Genomic DNA, 25438 nt, shown 5'->3' with positions numbered 1-25438 from the left:
CTAGTTCTTTTTTTATATCAAAACAGTACTTACTTTAAAAACATGCCTCGTAGGTTGTTTGTTATTATTTTGGAATAGATAGGACTAGCGAGACCATGGATCTTACTGTTCGGCGCTTTCTGGCAGATTCTACCCATTACAAACGATACAATTGATGTTTCGCTTCAAGGTCATCCGCCTTCTTTTCGTGGTCAAGCTTTATTGAGTTTGCAAGAGTTTGATGTGCTGCAAGAGCACTTATTCTTGTGAGCCATTCCGAGTGCTCATGAACTGTTCTAACCCCGATTCTAGGGCTTCGGGGATGGTGTACACGGCCACAGAGGTGGAGAGCGGTCAGAAGGTGGCCATCAAGATGATGGACATCGACCAGCAGCCGCAGAAGGAGCTCATCATCACCGAGATCAAGGTCATGCAGCAGAACAAGTAGGTGCTCTCCCCCTCTCAAACCAAAGCATTTCCTGTTTCCCTTTAAGAAAACTAGCTGATGTGTGCATCACATGACTTCCTTTTGCTCCAATTTAATGTCATTTCCCCATTACTGGCAATTTTAATGTGATTCAATAGTTTACTCTCTAAATATCACCAACAGTGGCCAAATTGAAACCAGATTTAAAAAAATAAAAACACCAAGTTGGCGACCAAAAGACTGGCGATATATCGCCAAGTGTCTGCCAAATGGTAACACCACTTGAGTTTACATTGAAATTAACGGTGATGTTCCCCCAAAAAGGGGCAAAAGACCCCTTTAGAAACACACAAATGCAACCAAAAGGGGAGGTGCATAACTAGACTCCACTAGAAATTTATGTACCAAATTTCAACTTTCTAGGACATACCGTTCTTGAGTTATGCGAGATACATACACACATACATACGTACATACCGACGTCACGAGGAAACTCGTTGTAACTAACTCGGGGATCGTCAAAATGGATATTTCGCGTGTCTATACGTTCTTGGCCACTTATCCACGTGTGGTCGAGTCGAAAAAAAAACTCGACATTCATTCGGGGGTGAGCAAAATGGAAATGAAGGCCGATTTTTGGGTGAAAATTTTTTCGCGAATACAATACTTCCTTTTTTGTAAAAGGAAGTAAAAGAAGAAACTGGTTTCTGTAATAGTTCCTATTTTTTTAAATAGATCCCAGGCTCCCAATTTGTCAATTCCCCCCCCCCCCCCAAAAAAAAGTCCTTTTTCAAGTTTTAAGTCTGTAAAAGTCCGTTTTTTTTTTGGTTCAAAGTATGATCTTTTTTTTCCTTTAAAATTTCAACTCCATTTTTAATTTTTTACATAGCTTTTTTTATCCGTTCGTATTTTTCTCCGAAAAAAAAAATATGAATGTGTTGTTTGCACCTGTTCCTTGGTCCATGATCCGTTCCATGATCCATGATCCGTTCCATGGTGATCATTTGTAAATTTTAAACTTGGACTCGACAGCCAGAGTTCCAAGCTACTGGTAGGTTCAAGGTGTTCATTCAGCACAGTATTTCATTTTAAGCAAAATTATCCTTAATACGAAGTACAGTAGAAGACCGTTATAACGCAAACCTAAGGACCAGAGCTTTTGCGTTATACAGGTTTTTGCGTTATACAGATCATTTCACAAATTTAGAAACTAATACTCAGAATATGTCTCTATATTAGCACTTCAGAATGAGTTTTATCTGCAATGAGTGTCAAAGCACCAATGTTACACTTAGTTATTCACAAATAAATATGTTTCACCATCAAAAGAAAGTGCATTATCCTGCACTTCTGCTAGCTTCATGGTTTGCATAACAGCTGCATTTTCGAGAGCCATCTGGTATTTTCTGTTTACAGTGAGTACTAATTTTCTCTTAAAAGCTTTCAATTAAGATAAAAAGATGAAAAACTGTTTCAAAATTTAATTTGCCTTACAATTTTTATGCTTGCAAAGCAAAACAGAGAGATTTTTCAAACTTCAAAACCTATTGTCTACTTCTGAAAAGTAGTGCGTTTTATAGAGAATTGCGTTATATAGGTCGGCGTTATAACGGTCCTCTACTGTAATAACTGTTCAGACGATGAATCAGTGGGAATTCATTCAGCATAGTCGCTTATTCTATGCAAAAGTAATGGATAAGCGTTCTTTTTCTTTTTTTTTTTCTGTTAAATAAAAGTGTTTGAGATAAAGTGTCTACGAATGATAAAAAAAGTAGCTACTAAACTAAACATCTCTACTGGCCACTGATGAAGGTTTAAAAATTTGAATTATCAGGTCTAGTTAAGTGCCAAAGTTTTGTCCAACCTGGTGATGCATTGTTAAGTGACAAACAAAAACTTGTAGATGTAGGTGTGTTATGGGTTTTTTGAGAAAAGCAACAGCAGTTAAATGGTCATGATCACCAAAACAAAACCTTTTCGTACAGGAGTACTTGTATCTGTCTGATTGTTTTTAAAACTTTGATTTCCCAAAACAGTCTTGATTTTCCCCTAAACTTCCTACCTGCTGCAAGGAATGTTTATCATTACAGTAGAATACCTTTAGAACGCCGGCATGTGTAACGCAATTCTCTATAAGCCGCACAACTTTTCAGAAGTAAACAATAGGTCTTGAAGCTTAAAAAATCCCTCTGTTTTGGCTTGCAAACATAAAAATGGTTAGGAAAATTAAATTTTGGAAGTTTTTCATCTTTCCATCTTTATTCAAAGCTTTTAAATGAAAATTAGTACTCACAGTAAACAAAATACCAGATGGCTCTTGCAAATGCAGCTGCTATGCAAACCATGAAGCTAGCAGAAGTGCAGGATTTTGATCGTGAAACATATTTATTTGTGAATGACTAATTCTATAATTAATGCCTTACTACTCATTGCAGATAAAACCCATTCTGAAGTGCTAATATAGAGATATGTTTTGAATATTAGTTTAAAAATTTGTGAAATGACCTACATAACGTCAAAACCTGTATAACGCAAAAAAAAAAAAACTCTGGTCCCAAAGTGTGCATTATAATGTTCTTCTACTGTATCACTTATAAGATAAAACAAACTTATACCTACTTTTAAACCTTTTTTTGAAGCCCAGGAGTTATAGTTTTTTAATTTCAAAAAAATAATAATACTAATCTCGTCTTGCGAATTTTGTGACCTGCCAGATTTTAAAAAGCTAAAGTTTGGTCCCAGTATGGACTTTGACGCACCAACTCAATTTAAAAAACCCCTTTTTTCGTTCTAACTTTTGTCACTAAATTTATTCATGCAAAGTGGCCCTTAGTTTCAGCTTTCAGTGTTGGCAGCCTATGGCATGTGTAGTCTTTGCGAGCATAATTTTTGTAAAAATAAAGATATCGGTGATTTTGCAAGCAGAAAATTTAGCTAATTTTTTATGAAGAGAGTCGGAAGTCGAGTATATATATATAGCAAAAATCATTGAAATATGTCACAAAGCATGGCCCCTTAATTCTTACAGGCCGTGACAACCGCTGAAACTCATGGCAACATAGAGGGCGCTACAGGGAACCCCCGTTTGCATTACGTTGCCATCATAGACTAATAATAAAAGTAGACCGAGCTTTCCCAGACTTGGTGCTGAAAAAATGGGTTCATGGATACATCATGTGACTGGTGGGAGGCTTGGCGAAAATTTTGGCAGCATGGTTGCTAGATGGCAACATTATCTATAGTTTGGCACTCGGCATGTATTTTGAGACGTAATGTGTTTTCATTATAATTTTTTTCCAGGTGCAGAGATCGAACTGTTTTTCTTTTAGTGATGCATTATTTTGACATTAGTAATTAGTTTTTGATCGCAGTTTTCAGTCACTTTTATTTCAATCGGAACTGCTACGTCGGCGTAGGCGTGAACGTAATGGCGTAAAAGTTTTGTGTTAACGCAAAAATGTACTCATCGGTATCTTAAATTGAAATTGTAGGTAAAAATCTTACCGTTTGCCGATTCTTTTTGAGCACTTGCATCTTGAATTGCTTAGAGAGTTATTGAAATGGACTAAAGAAAATGCACAATACTATCTAAATGAAAAACTCACTATATCAACAAAATATTTACAACTTAAAATAACCAATTTACAAATTGGACTCCATAAAAGATCATTCTTCTGTGTTCCATCAATTCAATTTATTTTATTTATTGTTGATCGTCCGCTACAATCAACGCCCGCTGTTGCTAGGATATCCACCAGTCACATGGTTTGGTTTATGAGCAGCAAAAGGGTTGCCATAGCTCGGTCTATTCTTATTATTAGTCTATGGTTGCCATTGATTGGTGGATGCAGTGGTTCCTACCAGCGCCTCTGGCGGTCAAAAGGGGCGACGTCCAATCAAATATTAACTAACTTTGAAATGTTGACATTGATTGCTCGATGAGTGAGTGGATCACAGTTGCATCAATTTAATACAGAAAAGTCAGAAATTGTCAACGCCCTTTAAGTGTCTGCACCATCTAGTGGGGCCATGCACTGGGGCTTAAATAACGATGGGCTTGGGCGAAAATTAATGCCTCTTTTCCTGTGCTTTTACAGTATTTGTGCTGTTTGTTCTCATGGTTTTCTTCTCTTGTCAGGCACCCGAACCTGGTGAATTTCGTGGAGAGTTACCTGGTGGGTGATGCTCTGTGGGTAGTGATGGAATACCTGGAAGGGGGCCCCCTGACAGATGTGGTGACAGAGGTGCTCATGAGCGAGGGACACATCGCTGCAGTGTGCAGGGAGACCCTGAGGGCAGTGCACTTCCTGCACTCCAGGGGCATCATTCACAGGGACATCAAGAGCGACAACGTCCTGCTGGGCATGGACGGGACAGTCAAGGTACTGAATCTCTATTTGCGATATTCGGCGATGTTATGTATCATCGAATCTCCATTTGCGATATTTAGTGATATCTGTTTAGTCAGATCTCCACGCACAGTAATTAGAGCATCCGTTGATGCAATAGTTGAATCTTGACTTGCAATATTTAATGATATCTGTTTACATGAATTTCAATTTATGGAATTTGACAATATATGGAGTTTGACGCTTCTGTTTGATCGACTCTCTATTTTCGGTATATGACAATGTATCGGTATGATCCGTTTTTGTTTTATGATTGATGGGGTGGGCTTGGAACATTGATAAAATGAAAAATAGGCTACAGTTTTGTGAAGACAATTTTTCTTAATTGACTATAAAATAAGTTTTGATGTCAGAGGCAAGAAAATACAGTCAGTTCTTGATAATCAGACCACATCGGAACGAGATGATTTAGGTCCTGATAGCCGACTAATCCGTTTGCACTGAGAGGAACCTGTGTGGCATATCTGAACACGCGATGCATAATACATTTAAATGCTGTTATGATAATTGAGACGTATGCATGTATGTTGAGCATACAAAGACAAAATATTGCTGTTAATAAAATATCTTAACTTTTCTATGAAATGTAAAGCAAAGAATATTTTTAAACTTATTCAACAATGTGTTCATGTGTGTGACCGATGCTGTTTTATTTACCATCTTTTCAGTCAGTATTGATTCATTTCTATTACCAGAAGTAAGTAAAAATGTGAAAAAAGTACTAATCTTTTTTTTTTTTTTGAATTTTCTTTGAAATGAAAATTGCAAATTTTACAACTAAACAATTTTGTTGAAAACACTTACATTTTGAACAACCCTAACTGACAGTAGCATATCAAAAAACTGATGAAAAATAATTCACTAAATAATTAAATAAAACCGTCTAAACATTAGGAGGAGGGGGGACTGAGCTATTAAATATTTTGAAAAGTTCCTTTCAACTAATCTGCAAACTAATAAAAGCAATGTCAAAACCTCCACTGGGCGATTCCACAGTCATGCATGGGACAATTTGGACTAAATTTTCCTTATAATTTCATCCATACACAAATTAATAAGGGTTGGTAGTTAAAAATTTGTTGACCCAGTGAAAGTACTTGACTCGTGTGATTTGCGAAGCAGAAATTTTTTTCTAATTTATTTTTTAATTGGTATTTTTTAAATTAAGTTTACCTGTTGCATATGGGACCAGTAGCATAAGAACAGGGTCTGGCGCCCCTGGCAAACTTAAGAAATTAGGGACCCCCCCCCCCCTCAGGGTCGCCTCGATGGGAAGTCACCGGAAGTCCCCGTGACCTCCAAAAAAAAAAATTTTTTTTTAAGGTCGGGGGGTGCATGCTCGAATTTTATCATTCTGTTAAATTGGGATTTCATTCGGCGAATCGAGAATTTTTCCCTTCCCAAAAATTTTAGTCCCCCCCCCCCACCATTTCACATAAATTCAATAAAACCACTATTATTTGCAGTTCGTTCATAAGTATAAATAATGTACGTTCTTGAATTAAACGAGAATAAACATTTTTCAGTTCCGTTTATAGTAATGTATTTATTTATTTTTATTTTTTTCAAAACAGCTTTAACTTTGAATAGAACTTGTTTCATACCAATAGGAGAATGTATAATAAAAGCATAATTGACACATTTACTAAAAGATTTTAAAAAGAATTTTTTTTTTTTTTCAAATAAAAATGAAAGCATTTAAAAATTCTATTATAATTAGGAAAGCAAATCAAATACAAAAAGCATTGCTAATCTGAAATTGACAAAAAACAAATTATTTAAAACAAATTGTGTGCTTAGCTAAAAACTTAAGCTGACTCAATGAATCGGAATAACATGTCACGCCATGGGTAAAATCCCCTCCCCCCCCACACTTTTTGTTTAGAACAAAAGACTTTTACTTCCTTTTACAAAAAAGGAAGTATCGTGGTAGCAAAAAAATTTTTACTCAAAAATCAACCTTCATTTCCATTTTGCTCACCCCCGAATGAATGTTGAGTTTTTTTTTTTGACTCGACCATACGTGGATAAGTGCCAAAGAACGTATAGACACACGAAATAGCCATTTTGACAGTTCCCGAGTTAATTACAACGAATTTTCTCGTGACGTCTGTATGTTCGTATGCATGTGCGTATGTATGTCGCATAAATAAAGAACAGTATGTCCTAGAAAGTTGAAATTTGGTAGGTAGATTCCTAGTGGGATCTAGTTGTACAACTCCCCTTTTGGTTGCTTTTGGGCATTTCTAAAGGGGTCTTTTGTCCCTTTTTGAGGGGAAATCATTGTTAATTTTGATGCAAACTTAAATGGTGTTATAATTTGGCGGACACTTGGCGATATATCGCCAGTATTTTAGTCGCCAACTTGACGACAAATTTAGGTTTTTTTTTTTTTTGATTTAGTTTCAATTTGACTAGTATTAGTGATATTTAAAGTGTCAGCACCAACTAGTTGACTAGTTCTACTTTTACCAGACTGGGCTTAAAGTAGGTACATTTAACTTTAAATTATTTTCTTTAAATTATCGGCTGTGGACCGAGAAAAAAAAAAATTAATAATATTTTATGCCAACATGGCCACTGTTGGTGATATTTAGAGAGTAAACTATTGAATCACACTAAAGTTGCCAATAATAGGGTAATGCAGGGCTCCCAAATGGTCCGCTTTTCCCGCCAAAGTCCGTTTTTTAAGGTTAAGTCCGCTTTAGACCGCTTTTTAACATTTTGGTCCGATTAGTCCGCTTTTATATTGTTTTTACTTAAAAATCAGATTTTAAAAGTTTCCATTGTGTTCAAAGATACTGTACACCCAAACACGCGGCCGTGGCGCCTTAACTTGACTTTCCCGTATTATTTCGCTTCAGATTGACGTCATTACTCCTTCAACCGCTGCAGCATGGAAATCCATAAAAAAGAGGTTTGGGGGAAGAGTTATGACGTCGAATCGCGGAGCAGGGTGCTACCGATATTTCTCGGAATTGCAGCCTCACGTTTGCAATAACGAATGAACTTTCCGATCTCGGATCTCGATAACTCGAATATTCATCTCAAAGTTTTCATTGGATCCCAAGCTCTTGAGACTGTTGTGTCGTGCGTTGACTGTAATAGTAACGCTGCTATGAACCACCTCTTTTGCAAAATAAATTCGGAAGTAATCTCGTGGCGCATGCGCCATTTTTTTTACAGGCGCATATGTTCGTAAATTTTTACGCCCTTGAAAAACCTTGAAAAGTTCCTGAAAAATATAAAGTTTTTTTTTTTCCAAATGCTTGAAAGCCTTGAAAAAGTATGAAAAGTTTCTTTATTGCCTGATTCTTTCAAAAATCATTACAAGCAATCTAAAGCATACTTCAGATTGCTTGTAATTCTTTTAAAAATATTTCATCATTGCAATTTTCTGAACATAGGTTCGATATGCAGTATCGCGAAAAATTGCTTTCGTGTTTGAGGTTTCAATCCTTTTGCATCTTGTAAATATTTTGATGTTTTTTACAATCGGAAGTTATTTTGACATGTGCTACCTTAGATTAGCTTATTTTTCGTTTAATTTTAATTATTAAGGAAGGAATTAGTTTGGAAACCATGACAACATTGAACTTACTCAAACTTTGCTGAAAACTGCTTCTCGCGTTTGAAATTTCAATCCTTTTGCAGCTTGTAAATATTTTGATTTTTTTAACAGGTAGGAAGTTATTTTGACATATACTACTTTAGATTAGTTTATTATTTTGTTTTATTTCAACAATTAACGAAGAAATTTGGAAACCATGACTACATTAAACTTTATCGGACTTCGCAGAAAACTGCTTCTCGCGTTTGAAATTTCAATCCTTTTGCATCTTGTAAATATTTTGATGTTTTTGACAGTAGGAAGTTATTTTGACATATACTACTTTAGATTAGCTTATTTTTCGTTTAATTTCAATAATTAACTAAGGAATTAGTTTGGAAACCATGACAACATTAAACTTACTCGGACTTCGTGGAAAACTGCTTCTCGCGTTTGAAATTTCAATCCTTTTTGCATCTTGTAAATATTTTGATGTTTTTGACAGTAGGAAGTTATTTTGACATATAATACTTTAGATTAGCTTATTTTTCGTTTAATTTCAATAATTAACTAAGGAATTAGTTTGGAAACCATGACAACATTAAACTTACTCGGACTTCGTGGAAAACTGCTTCTCGCGTTTGAAATTTCAATCCTTTTGCATCTTGTAAATATTTTGATGTTTTTGACAGTAGGAAGTTATTTTGACATATACTACTTTAGATTAGCTTATTTTTCGTTTAATTTCAATAATTAACTAAGGAATTAGTTTGGAAACCATGACAACATTAAACTTACTCGGACTTCGTGGAAAACTGCTTCTCGCGTTTGAAATTTCAATCCTTTTGCATCTTGTAAATATTTTGATGTTTATGACAATGGGAAGTTATTTTGACATATACTACTTTAGATTAGCTCATTTTTCGTTTGATTTTGATAATTAACGAAGGAATTAGTTTTGAAACCATCACAACATTGAACTTACTCGCACTTCGCGGAAAACTGATTCTCGCGTTTGAAATTTCAATCCTTTTGCATCTTGTAAATATTTTGATGTTTTATGACAATAGGAAGTTATTTTGACATATACTACTTTAGATTAACTTATTTTTCACTTAATTTCGATTATTAACGAAGTAGTTATTTTGGAAATCGTGGCAACATTGAACTTACTTTGACTTCGCGGAAAATGGGATTTAGTGTTTGAAATTTCAATCTTTTTGCATCATGAAAATATTAAAATATTTTGCCCAATCGAATGTTATTTTCCCAAATGCTACCTAAGATTAGCATGTTTTGTGTTTAATTTAGTAGAAAATAAATAAATTTATTTTATGGAAAGTATGCCAAAATTGAACTTGGTTCGTAAAAATGTGCTTATCTGAGCTTTCAATCATTTTGCATCTAATAAATATTTTTATATTTTTGGCAATTTGAAGTTGTTTTGACATGCTGCATTAGATTAACTCGTTTTTAAATTTTATTTAAATAACTAAAAAAATAATATTTTTTTTTAAATTCAAATTTCTAGTTTTGCAACCTTAACTTGCAAACTTAAGTTTAATTATTATTAGCTTATTTTCGGTTATTACTGATTCTTATGGGGGGGGGGGGGAGTATTAAATGTAAACAATTGAGTGCATAACATTTTAACTTAGTTTTTGTATTTGAAACAAAGTTGAAATATAAAATTTTATAAAGGTGAATTTTTGTACATTTTTTTCATTGTCATGATGCTTGCTAAAGAGGGGAATCAGCCCCCCCCCCCCCTCCACCCGCATAAAAGTTCAAAGCACTCATGGTCTTGCAATCATGGAGTTTTTTTTAAATCTAAGTTGATCTGCTTCTCTTTGTGATTAAGCATTTCAGGACGATTTTTAGGAAAACTTTCAATACAGTAAATCTTTTATTAAAGTGTCTCTTGTAGAAAAAGCAGTTTGTTTTCGTATACTTTTTTATATTACTTTCTTTTATTTATATGTTAGCATTGAATGAAATCTGCATGTAATATTTATAGTGTGAATTTAGGGTAGTACCTTGAAAAACATTTTTTTACATTTTTTTTCTCCCTAAAGGGTATGAACCGTGTGATAAAGAGATGAAATTTAAAATTCAAATATAAAATATTTTATTATAAACTCAGTTGTAGCTTTGTTGAAAATCAAAACAATATTTTTTAGGTTTCAGTGTGAGTCATGAGGAAGTGCAGATTTCTGAGCAAATAGATGAAACTGATGAAGATGGGAACAAAATTAGAGACTGGGAAAAAACAACAAGAGAATAAAGTTTTTTTTTTTTTTTTTTTTTGTTTGGTGTATGATAACGCTATATTAAGAAGCATTAAAAGACAGAAAAACATAAAAATAATTTTAAACTAAATAAAGATGAAGTGCAACTTTACCTATCCTTCAGTGAGACGTCAAAATATATCATTATGCCTATTTAGTTCTAAAGAGGCTGCCTTAAGTGCTGAACTAAGTGCCCCCCCCCCCCCAATGTTATGCACTTTTATCAATGGATAAAAAAAAAAATCAGTTTCACTGGTGATAAAAGAATTGTATCTCTCGTTATTATAGTTAATTAAGGAATTATCTTCACTTAGCAGCTGGCATCTAATTTGCCTTTTGGTCTCTTCATGGGTTTAACTGCGAGTGGTCCTCCCAAGGTCCTCTTTTTGATCCTAACTGGTCCTCTTTAGTCCCCTTTTTGATTGAAAATGGTCCTCTTTTACCCTTTTCCGAAGCTAATATGTGTTGGGAGCCCTGGGTAATGACATTAAATTGGAGTAAAAGGAAGTCATGTGATGCACACATCAGCTCGTTTGATTTTCCCCTCTAGCTTGTTTTTTTGCGAATTTTATTTTAAATTTTACTTATAAAAGCATTTTTCTACTTATATGATCAATTTTTTGGAAAACAAAAAATAAATAAAAAATATCAATTTTTTTTTTTTTAATCAATCGAAATACCGCGGCCTGGCTGCTGCACCCCTGCCAACCACTTGGTACTCTACTGGGTAGAGAGTGGGGTGCTGTTCGTGGCTGCTCAGGGAAGTTCTTTCATTCTTCTGTCTGTTATTTTTGAGAGAAAAAAAAAACTTCTTTTGTGTCCAAAAGAAAAGTTTTTGTATAAGATTATACAGTAGAAGACCATTATAACGCACACCTTGGGACCAGAGCTTTTGCGTTATACAGGTTTTTGCGCTATATAGGTCATTTCTCAAATTTTGAAACTAATATTCAGAGTATATCTATATATTGGCACTTCAGAATGAGTTTTATCTGCAATGAGTATTAAAGCACCCATGTTACAATGAGTCGTTCACAAATAAATATGTTTCACAGCCAAAATCCTGCACTTCTGCTAGCTTCATGGTTTGCATAACAGCTGCCTTTTCAAGAGCCATCTGGTATTTTCTGTTTACTATGAGTACTCATTTTCAATGTAAAAGCTTTGAATTAAGCTGGAAAGATGAAAAACTGTTTCAAAATTTAATTTTCCTAACAATTTTTATTTTTACAAAGGAAAACAGAGGGATTTTTTAAACTTCAAAACCTATTGTTTACTTCTGAAAAGTAGTACGGTTTATAGAGAATTGCGTTACACAGGTCGGCGTTATAACGGTCTTCTACTGTATCAGCATTCAAAAACCAATGCCTTATACATTAACCACAGTTTTTTTTTAACCTTTAAAGTATATATTATCCCCTTTAGTTCTTTTTCTTGCAATTTTTAAAAAAAATTTAAGCATCTTTCAAATTCTATGATCAAAAAAAAAAGGTTCGAACACACTTTTGGGCATCAGCTTCCGAGTTCTTGATTCTAGCAAGATATTCTTCGATTCTGTAGTTAAAAATCTATTACATATATTCTTTGCTTTTCTGTTAGTTACTTTCTAGTGATAATTTCAAAAAGAAACAGTGGGCCATTACAGGAAATGGGATTTTTTGTCCCACACGTGACAACTCTATATTTTATGCCGGAAGCAATATTCTAAAAATGTAACAAAGATTTTTTACCTAAGAAATCACACATACATGTGTCACTTCTTAGGCAAAAAAATTTGGCTTATTACACTCTTTGAAACGAAATGTAGATCTGTCACGTGTGGGGCAAAATGTCTGTTTTTTCCTGGAATGGCCCTGTTACAATCTTCCAGATAAATGTTGTCTGAGAAGCAATGAGTAACCAAGTTGCCAAGTTTCCTTATTATCTATGTGGGTGTCGTTAAAGTTATTTTCATCCTTCAAACAATGAAGTGTCATTTCCGATCCAGGTGACGGACTTCGGGTTCTGCGCCCAGATAGCGCCAGAGGAGAAGCGCCAGACTGTGGTGGGCACACCGTACTGGATGGCCCCCGAAGTGGTGACCCGCAAGCAGTACGGGAACAAGATCGACGTCTGGAGCCTGGGCATCATGGTGATCGAGATGATCGAGGGGGAGCCCCCCTACCTCAACGAGACCCCCCTCAAGGCCCTCTACCTCATCGCCACCAACGGGAAGCCCCGGATACGCAACGGGGAGAGGCTCTCCCCCGACCTCAGGGACTTCCTGGACAGGTGCCTCGAGGTAATCTCCCTCTTTACTTTTCGGTCTCGGTATGACGATTGAAGTGCTGTTGTTTCTCAACGTGTTGAAAATGGGAAACCAGTCGAATCTCTATTTGCGATGTCAAACGATATCGGCGTCTCACATTGTGGCGAGATTTAGGGGATACAATGTTGAAGTACTGTTTGTCTATTTGTTGAAAAATGGGAAACCAGTCGAATCTCTATTTGCGATATTTAACGATATCTGCATCTCAAAATGTGGCGAGATGTAGGGGATACCCTGGACCGGCACCTCGAGGAAATCTCTCTTTTCAATCCCATGCTTTCGAAGGATGACGATTGAAGTGCTGTTGTTTCTCAACGTGTTAAAAAATGGGAAACCAGTCGAATCTCTATTTGCGATGTCAAACGATATCGGCGTCTTATAGTGTGGCAAGATTTAGGGGATACGACGATTGAAGTGCTGTTATTTCTCATTATGTTAAAAATGAGAAACCAGTCGATTCTCGATTTGCGATATTTCACGATATCGACTTCTCATAGTGTGGCAAGATTTAGGGGATGCAACTATTAAAGTGCTGTTATTTGTCCATGTGTTAAATGGGAAACCAGTCTAATCTCTATTTGCAATATTTAACGATACCTGCATCTCATAGTGTGACGAGATTTAGGGGATACCCTGGACAGGCACCTCAAGAAAAAATTTCTCTTTTCGGTCCCATGCTTTCAAACGATGACAGTTGAAGTGCTGTTATTTCTCCATGTGTTCAAAATGAGAAACCAGTCGATCTCTATTTGCCATATTTCTCAATATCGCTTCTCGGACTGTGGCAAGTTTTAGAGGGATATGTTTAATTATTATTGTCATTCAGAGTAATGCTGTAGACTAAGAATTCTGAATAGTATCCGCTGGCTACTAGAATCACACCCCCCTCAAGGCCCTCTACCTCATCGCCACCAACGGGAAGCCCCGGATACGCAACGGGGAGAGGCTCTCCCCCGACCTCAGGGACTTCCTGGACAGGTGCCTCGAGGTAATCTCCCTCTTTACTTTTCGGTCTCGGTATGACGATTGAAGTGCTGTTGTTTCTCAACGTGTTGAAAATGGGAAACCAGTCGAATCTCTATTTGCGATGTCAAACGATATCGGCGTCTCACATTGTGGCGAGATTTAGGGGATACAATGTTGAAGTACTGTTTGTCTATTTGTTGAAAAATGGGAAACCAGTCGAATCTCTATTTGCGATATTTAACGATATCTGCATCTCAAAATGTGGCGAGATGTAGGGGATACCCTGGACCGGCACCTCGAGGAAATCTCTCTTTTCAATCCCATGCTTTCGAAGGATGACGATTGAAGTGCTGTTGTTTCTCAACGTGTTAAAAAATGGGAAACCAGTCGAATCTCTATTTGCGATGTCAAACGATATCGGCGTCTTATAGTGTGGCAAGATTTAGGGGATACGACGATTGAAGTGCTGTTATTTCTCATTATGTTAAAAATGAGAAACCAGTCGATTCTCGATTTGCGATATTTCACGATATCGACTTCTCATAGTGTGGCAAGATTTAGGGGATGCAACTATTAAAGTGCTGTTATTTGTCCATGTGTTAAATGGGAAACCAGTCTAATCTCTATTTGCAATATTTAACGATACCTGCATCTCATAGTGTGACGAGATTTAGGGGATACCCTGGACAGGCACCTCAAGAAAAAATTTCTCTTTTCGGTCCCATGCTTTCAAACGATGACAGTTGAAGTGCTGTTATTTCTCCATGTGTTCAAAATGAGAAACCAGTCGATCTCTATTTGCCATATTTCTCAATATCGCTTCTCGGACTGTGGCAAGTTTTAGAGGGATATGTTTAATTATTATTGTCATTCAGAGTAATGCTGTAGACTAAGAATTCTGAATAGTATCCGCTGGCTACTAGAATCACACCCCCCTCAAGGCCCTCTACCTCATCGCCACCAACGGGAAGCCCCGGATACGCAACGGGGAGAGGCTCTCCCCCGACCTCAGGGACTTCCTGGACAGGTGCCTCGAGGTAATCTCCCTCTTTACTTTTCGGTCTCGGTATGACGATTGAAGTGCTGTTGTTTCTCAACGTGTTGAAAATGGGAAACCAGTCGAATCTCTATTTGCGATGTCAAACGATATCGGCGTCTCACATTGTGGCGAGATTTAGGGGATACAATGTTGAAGTACTGTTTGTCTATTTGTTGAAAAATGGGAAACCAGTCGAATCTCTATTTGCGATATTTAACGATATCTGCATCTCAAAATGTGGCGAGATGTAGGGGATACCCTGGACCGGCACCTCGAGGAAATCTCTCTTTTCAATCCCATGCTTTCGAAGGATGACGATTGAAGTGCTGTTGTTTCTCAACGTGTTAAAAAATGGGAAACCAGTCGAATCTCTATTTGCGATGTCAAACGATATCGGCGTCTTATAGTGTGGCAAGATTTAGGGGATACGACGATTGAAGTGCTGTTATTTCTCATTATGTTAAAAATGAGAAACCAGTCGATTCTCGATTTGCGATATTTCACGATATCGACTTCTCATAGTGTGGCAAGATTTAGGGGATGCAACTATTAAAGTGCTGTTATTTGTCCATGTGTTAAATGGGAAACCAGTCTAATCTCTATTTGCAATATTTAACGATACCTGCATCTCATAGTGTGACGAGATTTAGGGGATACCCTGGACAGGCACCTCAAGAAAAAATTTCTCTTTTCGGTCCCATGCTTTCAAACGATGACAGTTGAAGTGCTGTTATTTCTCCATGTGTTCAAAATGAGAAACCAGTCGATCTCTATTTGCCATATTTCTCAATATCGCTTCTCGGACTGTGGCAAGTTTTAGAGGGATATGTTTAATTATTATTGTCATTCAGAGTAATGCTGTAGACTAAGAATTCTGAATAGTATCCGCTGGCTACTAGAATCACACCCCCCTCAAGGCCCTCTACCTCATCGCCACCAACGGGAAGCCCCGGATACGCAACGGGGAGAGGCTCTCCCCCGACCTCAGGGACTTCCTGGACAGGTGCCTCGAGGTAATCTCCCTTTTTACTTTTCGGTCTCAGGATAACGATTAAAGTGCTGTTATTTGTCCATGTGTTGAAAATGGGAAACCAGTCGAATCTCTATTTGTAATATTTCACGATACCTGCATCTCATAGTGTGGCAAGATTTAGGGGATACCCTGGACAGGCACCTCAAGGAAATCTCTCTTTTCGGTCCCATGCTTTCAATGGATGACGATTAAAGTGCTGTTGTTTCTCAACGTGTTGAAAAATGGGAAACCAGTTGAATCTCTATTTGCGATGTCAAACGATATCGGCGTCTCATAGTGTGGCGAGATTTAGGGGATACAATGATTGAATTGCTGTTTTTTCTTATTGTGTTAAAAATGAGAAACCAGTCGAATCTCGATTTGCGATAGTTAACAATATCAGCATCTCATAGTGTGGCAAGATTTAGGGGATACGACGATTGAAGTGCTGTTATTTCTCATTGTATTGAAAATGAGAAACCAGTCAAATCTCGATTAGCGATATTTAACGATATCTGCATCTTATAGTGTCGCGAGATTTAGGGGATACAATGATTGAAGTGCTGTTATTTGTCGATATGTTGAAAATGGAAAAACCAGTCGAATCTCGGTATGCGATATTTAACGATATTTGCATCTCATGTGGCGAGATTTAGGAGATACCCTGGTGCAGGCACCTCAAGGAAATCTCTCTTTTCGGTCCCATGCTTTCGAAGGATGACGATTGAAGTGCTGTTATTTCTCCATGTGTTGAAAATGAAAAACCAGTCGAATCTCTATTTGCTATATTTCAGGATATCGCGTCTCGGATTGTGGCAAGTTTTAGAAGATATATTTAATTATTATTGTCATTCAGAGTGTAAAGCTCTAGACTAAGAATTCTGAATAGTATCTGCTGGCTACTAGAATAACAAAATATGGTAGCCATTCTGAAAAGATATATATTAAATGCAAAAAATAAATAACCTTAAGGGAGCATGCTCCAAATTATGTTGCCGTGGTGGAGTCAACTATGAGCTGAACGTCTCGGGGTCGGAAGCATGTTGTCGTAGCACCAAACACAATATGAATTTTTACAAATAATGAAACTCATAGTCGCCAATTTAGGCGACTAACTGTAAGATTTGATTTTTCTGTAACTATTTTCGAAGAAATTGTTGGCAACTGCTAATTTAGAGCTTCATCTGATAGATATCATTTGCAATGTCTCTAATTTGCCTGAAATCACTGCTGGTATTAAACAGCGTTCTGGGTACTGTAGCAAACGAAAACTGAGGCAAATACCCGGTTCTCTGGAAAACAAAAAATTAAAAAATTTAGCTATAGAATAATACTAGTTATTTTATTTTACATGTCTAGTTTTTTTATTAATAAAGAACTTATGTGTGTGAACATTTAAGGCAGTCAGAAGCAAAGAGATGTAAGTGTAAAACTTTTCAATGGACGTCTACCCAAGACGTTATCTTTAAACGCGTTTTGCTCAAAACTTGAAAATGTCCACTTGCATGTCCCTTTGCTTCTCACTGCCTCATTTTAAGATTACCTGTTGTGAAACATACGATGAATTTTATTTTTTTTTCTATCAATGTTTAGCATTTCATTTGAATGCATAAGATTTTACAGAAAATCTTTCTAATAAAGTAGCAATTGGCACCTGTCACATTATAATACACTTAGTAGTGTTTTCAGGTTCTTATTTTAAAATGTTTTTTTTTTAAACATAATTTTTGATATTTCAACTGCAATGCAATATCAAAAAAAGAGTAAAAAAAGATTAATTTCAAAGGAAAGACCATTTTTTTTCTGGAGCCAAACTAAAAACTTTGGACCCCCATTATGGCCGAATTAGGACCTATGTAGTCAAACCGCTGCTAGTATATATGTTTCCAGTAAAGTTTGAGGTATACTATTGCATTAGCAATGTATATAATGCTCGAAACTCATTGGTAATATATGTTGTTGTTTTTTTTTTTATTTAAAGCGTGATGTTGCATAGCGGTTGTTCGACCACAAATCATCTCTAATTAAAAATATGATATTATTAGAATATTTTTCTCTTGATTTGAACAGAAGTTTAAAGCCAAGGAACACATTTAAAAGTGTTTTTAAAAAAACATGCATTTAAAACTTCAAGGTAGCCGTTCATAACAAACATTTAACCGTAACTGACATACTGTTGAAAATAAAAGGGTCAAGATGCCCACTTCCAGACCTCTCTGCATAGAATGTCAGGTTCCAAACGTTGTAGCATTTATATTGCTTTTCTGAATATTAATCACAGGGTTCGCTGATATATATCAGTTGATATATCCGATATTTATTTTGAAAATATCATGATATTTTGATATTTTTTCAACAACAGCATTTTCAATAAAAATGATATTAATCATAGCAATATTGTTCATTTATTATTAAAAATAACCAAAAATTTATGTAACTACATTTTTATGATGTATTAATGCATTATTAATGTAACAAAGTAATATAATATCCCTTTTTATTTTATATTCATAGCATTATTAGCAATGTAAGAATTTTAATTCTTATTAAAAGTGCCTCATTAAATATTAAAAAGGAAAAGGCTCAGAAAAAAAAGTAAATGTCTAATGGTTGTGCACCAACTGATGCATATTTTTTATTTCTGAATTAGATAAGTGTAAAAGTAGCTAGCAGAAGAAAAATGAATAAAACAACTAATTTTTTTATTAACTCCATTAAAATGGATAAAAATGTAAAATGAAATATTAGATATATAAATAACTAGCTGCGTTGCCCGGCTTTGCCCGGTCCACCTTTAAAATAAAAATTGTGTCAAGTGACGTATATTCAACAATCGGGCGTAAAAAATAAGTAAAAAAAAAACATTATGATTTCCTTTCTAAACAATGACGGCAGATATTGAAATACTTTTAAGAAATTAAATCCAGAAAGATTAATTTAAAATGCGTAACCATGGAAACACAAAATAAAATAAGTTTAAGGAATTAAAATGCGAAAGAAAATGGTTCACCATTTGAATGGAATCGAGATTTCTTAAACTTGATTTAAAAAGGCTTGTTAACTTTTTTTCCTTTCGAGATAAAAGCTTATTTTTTCAATCATAGGTCGAGTTAATTCTGGAGTAAAAAAGGTGGCTTTTTCCAATGGCGTCAAAAAGAAAGCTGTGAGACAACTCCTTCACTTTTTATTGATTTATCTAATGAAGAAAGTAGTACCTAAATTTCAGCTAAGCCTTAAAAAATTCGAGGTAAAAACGCAAATAACTCCTGCCGTAATAAAGTTAGAGCACTAAAACAAATTGCATAGAACACAAAAAATTCTACCCTTTCGAACGATATGTAATATTAATATGTGAAAGTAATTTTTCACCCCCATATTTGGGAATTTATGTGAAAATTGGGCCTAAATTGGAATTAAAAAACTATTCATCGAATTGTTTTCGAACTGGTCTGCAAACCTTCTCAGGACTTAAAGGAACAAATTGTGGAAATTTCAGCAAAATTGGCCGGGTAGTTCTCGAGTTTTGCGCGTTCAAACACACAGATGCTTTTTGGAGACTTCATTTTATACTATGTAGAGATGAAAGAAATGTTAATTTTAAATCTACATATTTTAATATAAGAAAATGATGAGTGATTTGAGTATGCATTTACTATTTTGAAGACTTGAATTTGTGCTGATTGAAAATATCGGATACATATCAAAATATCCAATAAATATCAAAATATCGGATATTTTTCATATTTTCAAAAATATCAAAATCAAAAATTTTTGATATTTTCAAAAATATCATGATGTTTCTGAATCCTTATTATTCAGCTGAGACCCATGTGTGAGGTCCAGCTATCTGAATCGAATTTTTCTTTTTAAGGTGGATGTGGACAAGAGGGCTTCTGCAGAGGAGCTGCTCAAACACCCCTTCCTGCTCAAAGCAGACAGCCTCTCACGACTCACCCCCCTCATCAAGGCCGCCAGGGTCATCCTCAAGAAGTGAGCCCCCCCCCTCCCCCCATTCCGACGGCCAATCACGAAGAAGTATTCGACTCTTCGTTGACTTGTTTTTTTCAGAAAATTTTTTATATCCTTCTGTGCTTCATGTTGTTCTGATTTTTTCTTCTGCGAAGTTTGGAAGAAAAATCCGTTTGCACTTCCATCTTATCATTGAATGTCTGACTTGTAATTAGACTTTGAAGTCCTGCTAGCTCTGGAGGACATTTTTAAAAAATGGAGCCATGAGTGGCTCGGTATCATTGGCGCTCGGTTAAGGAGTCCGAAGCATTGATAACTGAAAGAAAATCTTCAAAGTCTTTTACGATCCGCACATTATCGGAAGTTAGTCGCCAGCTCTCAATTGAGCTTAACTTCTTATTTTAAACAGGCAACGATGTTTGACCGAAAAACAAAAAAAGAAAGATTTCGCCAAGGCTTGATGACATTGGCTGTCCAAAGGTGCCCATATAGGGGGGCATGGGAGGCTCAACGCCCCCCCCCTTAGGGTGGTTGTGTTGAAAAATAAACTCAACATTCATTCGGGCGTGAGTAAAATGGAAATGAAGGTCGACTTTTTGAGTGAAAATTTTTTCACGAATACAATACTTCCTTTTTTGTAAATGAAAGTAAAAAGGAAGTATTGTATTCGCAAAAAAATGTTCAATCAAAAATCGGCCTTAATTTCCATTTTGCTCACCCCCGAATGAATGCTGAATTTTTTGAAGGGGGGGGGGGGCTCGAACCCCCTTGGAAATTAGAACTTCCTTACTTTTAGTACTTTTTTCTTTGCAAAGATATAAAAATATTTCTTCTCCAGCCATTAATGAATAAGTTACTAAAAATGTCGATTTTTCCTGACTCTAATCTGTCCTGAAATCTGCTTCCATGGGAGAAAATACCCTGCTAAACCATGGTTAAAAAATCTGAGCCCCCCCCCCCCCTTTACGATTTTGCATATGGGCGCCCATATGGCTGTCGGTTGGTAAACGGCAGTATCTGCAAAAGTGAGTCTTCGAGATGGTTGAAGAAACGTGTTTTGGATTCAATACAAACGCTAGAAAAATGTTGGTATTTGTAGAATTGATTACCGCTAATAGCGTTTATAACTTACATCCACCATGGTAACTAAATAACGATTTCTGTCTGCTGAGATCAGAAGACACTTATTTAATAGCAAATCTTTTATTGAGGACTAGTGGTACCCGCACGGCTTTGCCCGTAATAGAAAATTAAAAGGTCTTTTGGCTCGCCTGTATATTTACATATAATGTGTGGTGAATTTTCTCGCCAATTGGCTTGGTTACGGTTTCACGTAATGATAATTTCGTTTTTTTTTCTCGTCCATCTTATGAGAATTTTGTTCTTAAAATTGGAATAGAAAAAGAACCACATCGAATATTCGAAACATCGCTTCGAGGTGCACACCCCCATGCTACAAACTAACTCTGTGCCAAATTTCATGAAAATCGGCCGAACGGTCTAGGCGCTATGCGCGTCACAGACATCCAGACATCTAGACATCCAGACAGAGAGATTTTCAGCTTTATTATTAGTAAAGAAGATGTTATAATGTACAACATGAATTTCATGGCTACTAGCTTTGTAGCTAACAAAATTGAGGACATAACCTTCCAGAAAAAAAAAAAACACACCTAGTTTCCTTACCTTATAAGTACGGAACATTTGCATAATTCAGAATGTTACAGTTCACAGTGATACTTTTCACTTTAAATATATAAGAAAGAATATGCAAGTGCGTTTACTTTCAAATGTACGTACGAAAAAAACAATCAAATTAAATAATTCTAACAGTATGTAACTTGTACTATGAAGCTTAAGTACAATCGATGACAGAAATGCAAAAATGAAATATTTGCAGTTACTGCCATTTACCTGCCCATGGCAGTACAGCTTCTCTTGTTATCGACCAGTTTCGATTTGGACTCTTCCGAACGCCGACAATCTTGAGCTGAACTGTACCCCCAGTTAACAAAGGGGTACGACATGAAGGGTTTTTTCTTCAAAACAAGGCAAACATGCTGTCTATAGGAAAAACATATTTTTATTCCACCACCTTTGTGCCTACATAAGGATTTTGCATTACCATATGTAAGTCATCAATACACAATATACTGATGAGTATTTTTAAATCATCCATTTTTTTTTTCTTTTTTTAATTGATGAAAGCAATGTGCTTTGACTGGACAAAGTTTCCGAGACGGAACGAAATTCGACGACTTTCCTCCAGTTTTTACTAAAAAACAGAGAAATTGCCAGCGCCCCCCACCTACCTCTTTCTATAATATTTTTGGATATCGCCCAATATTGTGATTTTGGGACCATCAGTTTGAAAAAATTGATGTAAGAGAGTCCCCGAACCCCTCCTTTCCCTGAACTTTACCGAAATGGCCTATCATTGCGTTTTTTTTTGAACTTCAATTTTTAAAAAATTCTGGAGGAGAGCCCCCAGACCCCCCGTTATCGGTGGTTTTTAGGTTTTTCGAACTACGATATCATAATGCTTAAATATTATAATTTAAACTAGGTCCATGTTGTTAGAAAAGTCAAAAGCGAAAAATTCAAAGTTTACACAGATTTCAAAACTGCCATAGTCAAAATCTACAACATTTATGCTCATAAATTTTTCCTTAAGCACGCATGTGGGGGGAGGGGGGGGCTCAAAATATTTTCCGTCTTCAACGCATCACGAAACTTGCACCCATGATCCACCACCTTTGTGCCTACGTAAGAATTTTGCATTACCATATGTAAGTCATCAATACACAATATACTGATGAGTATTTTTAAATCATCCATTTTTTTAAAATTGATGAAAGCAGTGTGTTTTGACTGGTGTTTGGTTAACAGAATAATCGCTCAATGACTTCATACATTTATCTACTCCGAGTTTTCAAATCATTCTGCAAAAATGATGAAAATATTCAATATGTTCCTGGTGAATGCCATAAATTGTTTAAAAACATTTTCATAAAGTTTAAAAAATGATTAAAACCCCCTACAACCGACTGTGACTTTCTAGGAAAATTACTGCTATAAATTCTTAACAATTGCCGATAATTCACCCGATTTTAAATTCTGTAAATGGCGAGTTCCGGCATTTAACACACAAGGTACCACTTATAATTTTTAACAGATAATCCATAATTTCAATTGTTCAATCCTACCTTTTGTTCAATAATCCATAATTGCATAATTTCAATTGCTCTACCTACTGAGGCTCCTAACCTAGGTGAGCATTTTTCATTTTTTCAACTTGTGAACGTAGCTAAAGTTCCTATTAAGAGCTAACACCTGTACATATTGGTATGTACTTTGCGCATTTAAGTCAATGCAGGAGATTCATTATTTTAAATTTTTGTGAAAGGTAATTTTTTAACCTATCCACTCCTTATTTTTAGAAGGAGCATTCCTGTTGAAATATTTTAGCAAGATTTCATTTTTTCTTTGAGCGTTATTTTTCCAGTACCTGTACAGCATTTAGTTTATTGTGCTGTACATTTGAAGACCGTTATAGCGCACACCTTGGGACCAAAGCTTTTGCGTTATACAGGTTTTTGCATTATATAGATCATTTCACAAATTTTGAAACTAATATTCAGAATGTATCTATATATTATCACTTCAGAATGAGTTTTATCTGCAATGAGTATTAAAGCACCCATATGACAATGAGTCATTCACAAATAAATATGTTTCACAATCAAAAGAAAGTGAATTATTCTGCACTTCTGCTAGCTTCATGGTTTGCATAACAGCTGCATTTTCGAGAGCCATCTGCTGGTATTTTCTGTTTACTATGAGTACTCATTTTCAATTTAAAAGCTTTGAAATAAGATGGAAAGATGGAAAACTTTCAACATTTAATTTGCCTAACCATTTTTATTTTTTCAAATCAAAACAGAGGGATTTTTTTAAACTTCAAAACCTATTGTTTACTTCTGAAAAATAGTGCGGTTTATAGAGAATTGCGTTATACAGGTCGGCGTTATAACGGTCTTCTACTGTACATAATTTCTGATATAAACCCCCCCCCCCCCCCCACTTTCCTATTGTTTCCTTTTTGAAAATTTGGGAACTTGTTTTATCTTTTTAAAAATGCTTTATTTGGCAGAAAGAGTTATCATCAGTCTTATCATTTATCATTGCATTTCTTTTGTAAGACTGAGCATCCTTCACCCCCCCCCCCCACACCCCCTACTATGCATGTTTTATTATATGCTACCATTGAAATATTTTCCTTAAAATTTCTTATGAAAAATAGTGGTTGCGAGTGTATCTTACGCTGTGATTTGTATAAAAAGTATTAATTAAAACTTGGTTCTCTAGATATTATTCTGTTTGTTATTTTCTAACGTCATGTAGAAAAGTATGTTTGTTTTGTATGTTTTGAGTCATTTCAGTTTGTGTGTTCTTTTTCATTTTCTCTGTGTATGCTTGATTTTATTAAAATCAGGAATCAAAAGCTGTAAAATAATTTTTTTGAAAAGTAAATTAGTTAAATTGTCATTTCCCCTTCCAATATTCTGTGCAATCCTGTTGAAATAGGATCTGTGTAAAGAGGTGTGTGCCCATGCATTCATTCACTAGTCATAAAAATTTACATCTATCTTGTACAGTGTGTACTTAACTCTTTCTTTGTTTGGCTTCCACAAAAGTTTGTTGAATTTGTTTTTAACTGATGAGGATTTTCTGTGCATCGCAAAAAGCTGTGTAATATACACGTATCTGCATATAATTTAAAGATTGAGCTTTGAAAATCGTTTTTTTTTTTTTTTTGCTTCAGGTTTGAAAGCTTGGATCAAAACCAATTAATGTACATGTTTTTATTATTGTTCAGGGGCCAATCCAGGATTTTTTTCTCGCTACCTATTTTTGTAAAAGTATTGCATCATTCTATTTTTGTGAAAGTTTTTTTTTTTTTTTATCAGCATTGTTTTTGTGAACTTTTAGAGGCATCCTCATTTTTGTAAAAGAGAAGTAGAACAAGTGAAATTTTAGTTCGAAAGGTGTAAATGTCATCTAGTATTATTTTTAACAGGTTTTGTTTTTTTAAGAGGGGGGGGGGCTAAAAACCTTAGAAGTACCAAAAATATCATCCTAATTTCAGCTTAATAGGCAATGCACTGCGTACAATATAGGAAATGATGAGAAAAACGGTTTCCCAAAACAGATGTTGAAAGATTGCGATAATATTGCATAAGTACACTTTGGCGAGAAACAGCTAAAAACGAGTTAAAATACCACAAAAAGGTTGCTATTTAAGCGATTGTTCATATAAACCTGCTTAGAATTTTATTTTATGAGTAAATTTTGTTTTAAACAGAGAAACAAATTTTATAATGCTAATTTTTGTGAAATTTTCGATGTTTTTGTGAAGCCACTGATTTTATTACTTGATTTTTGTGAAAGTACCGATTTCAAAACAAGATTTTTGTGAAGGTACCGAAAA

The 25438-nt window shown here is 35.5% G+C and overlaps 1 protein-coding gene across 1 annotated transcript in view; it reads left to right on the top strand.

Moving 5' to 3' along the window:
- LOC129217746 (serine/threonine-protein kinase PAK 1-like) overlaps positions 1–19972 on the top strand; it is a 42978-nt gene extending 23006 nt beyond the window's left edge. The window contains exons 6-9 of the mRNA XM_054852085.1: positions 292–423; positions 4545–4788; positions 12641–12934; positions 19850–19972. Coding sequence (XP_054708060.1) covers positions 292–423; positions 4545–4788; positions 12641–12934; positions 19850–19972 — 793 coding nt within the window. The remainder of the gene's footprint in view (positions 1–291; positions 424–4544; positions 4789–12640; positions 12935–19849) is intronic.
- The last annotated feature ends 5466 nt before the right edge of the window (positions 19973–25438 follow it).

Source organism: Uloborus diversus, chromosome 2 (assembly GCF_026930045.1).
Source record: "Uloborus diversus isolate 005 chromosome 2, Udiv.v.3.1, whole genome shotgun sequence".
NCBI lineage: Eukaryota > Metazoa > Arthropoda > Arachnida > Araneae > Uloboridae > Uloborus > Uloborus diversus.
Note: the sequence above shows the minus strand (reverse complement) of the source record. Positions and strands in the feature narration are given on the sequence as shown.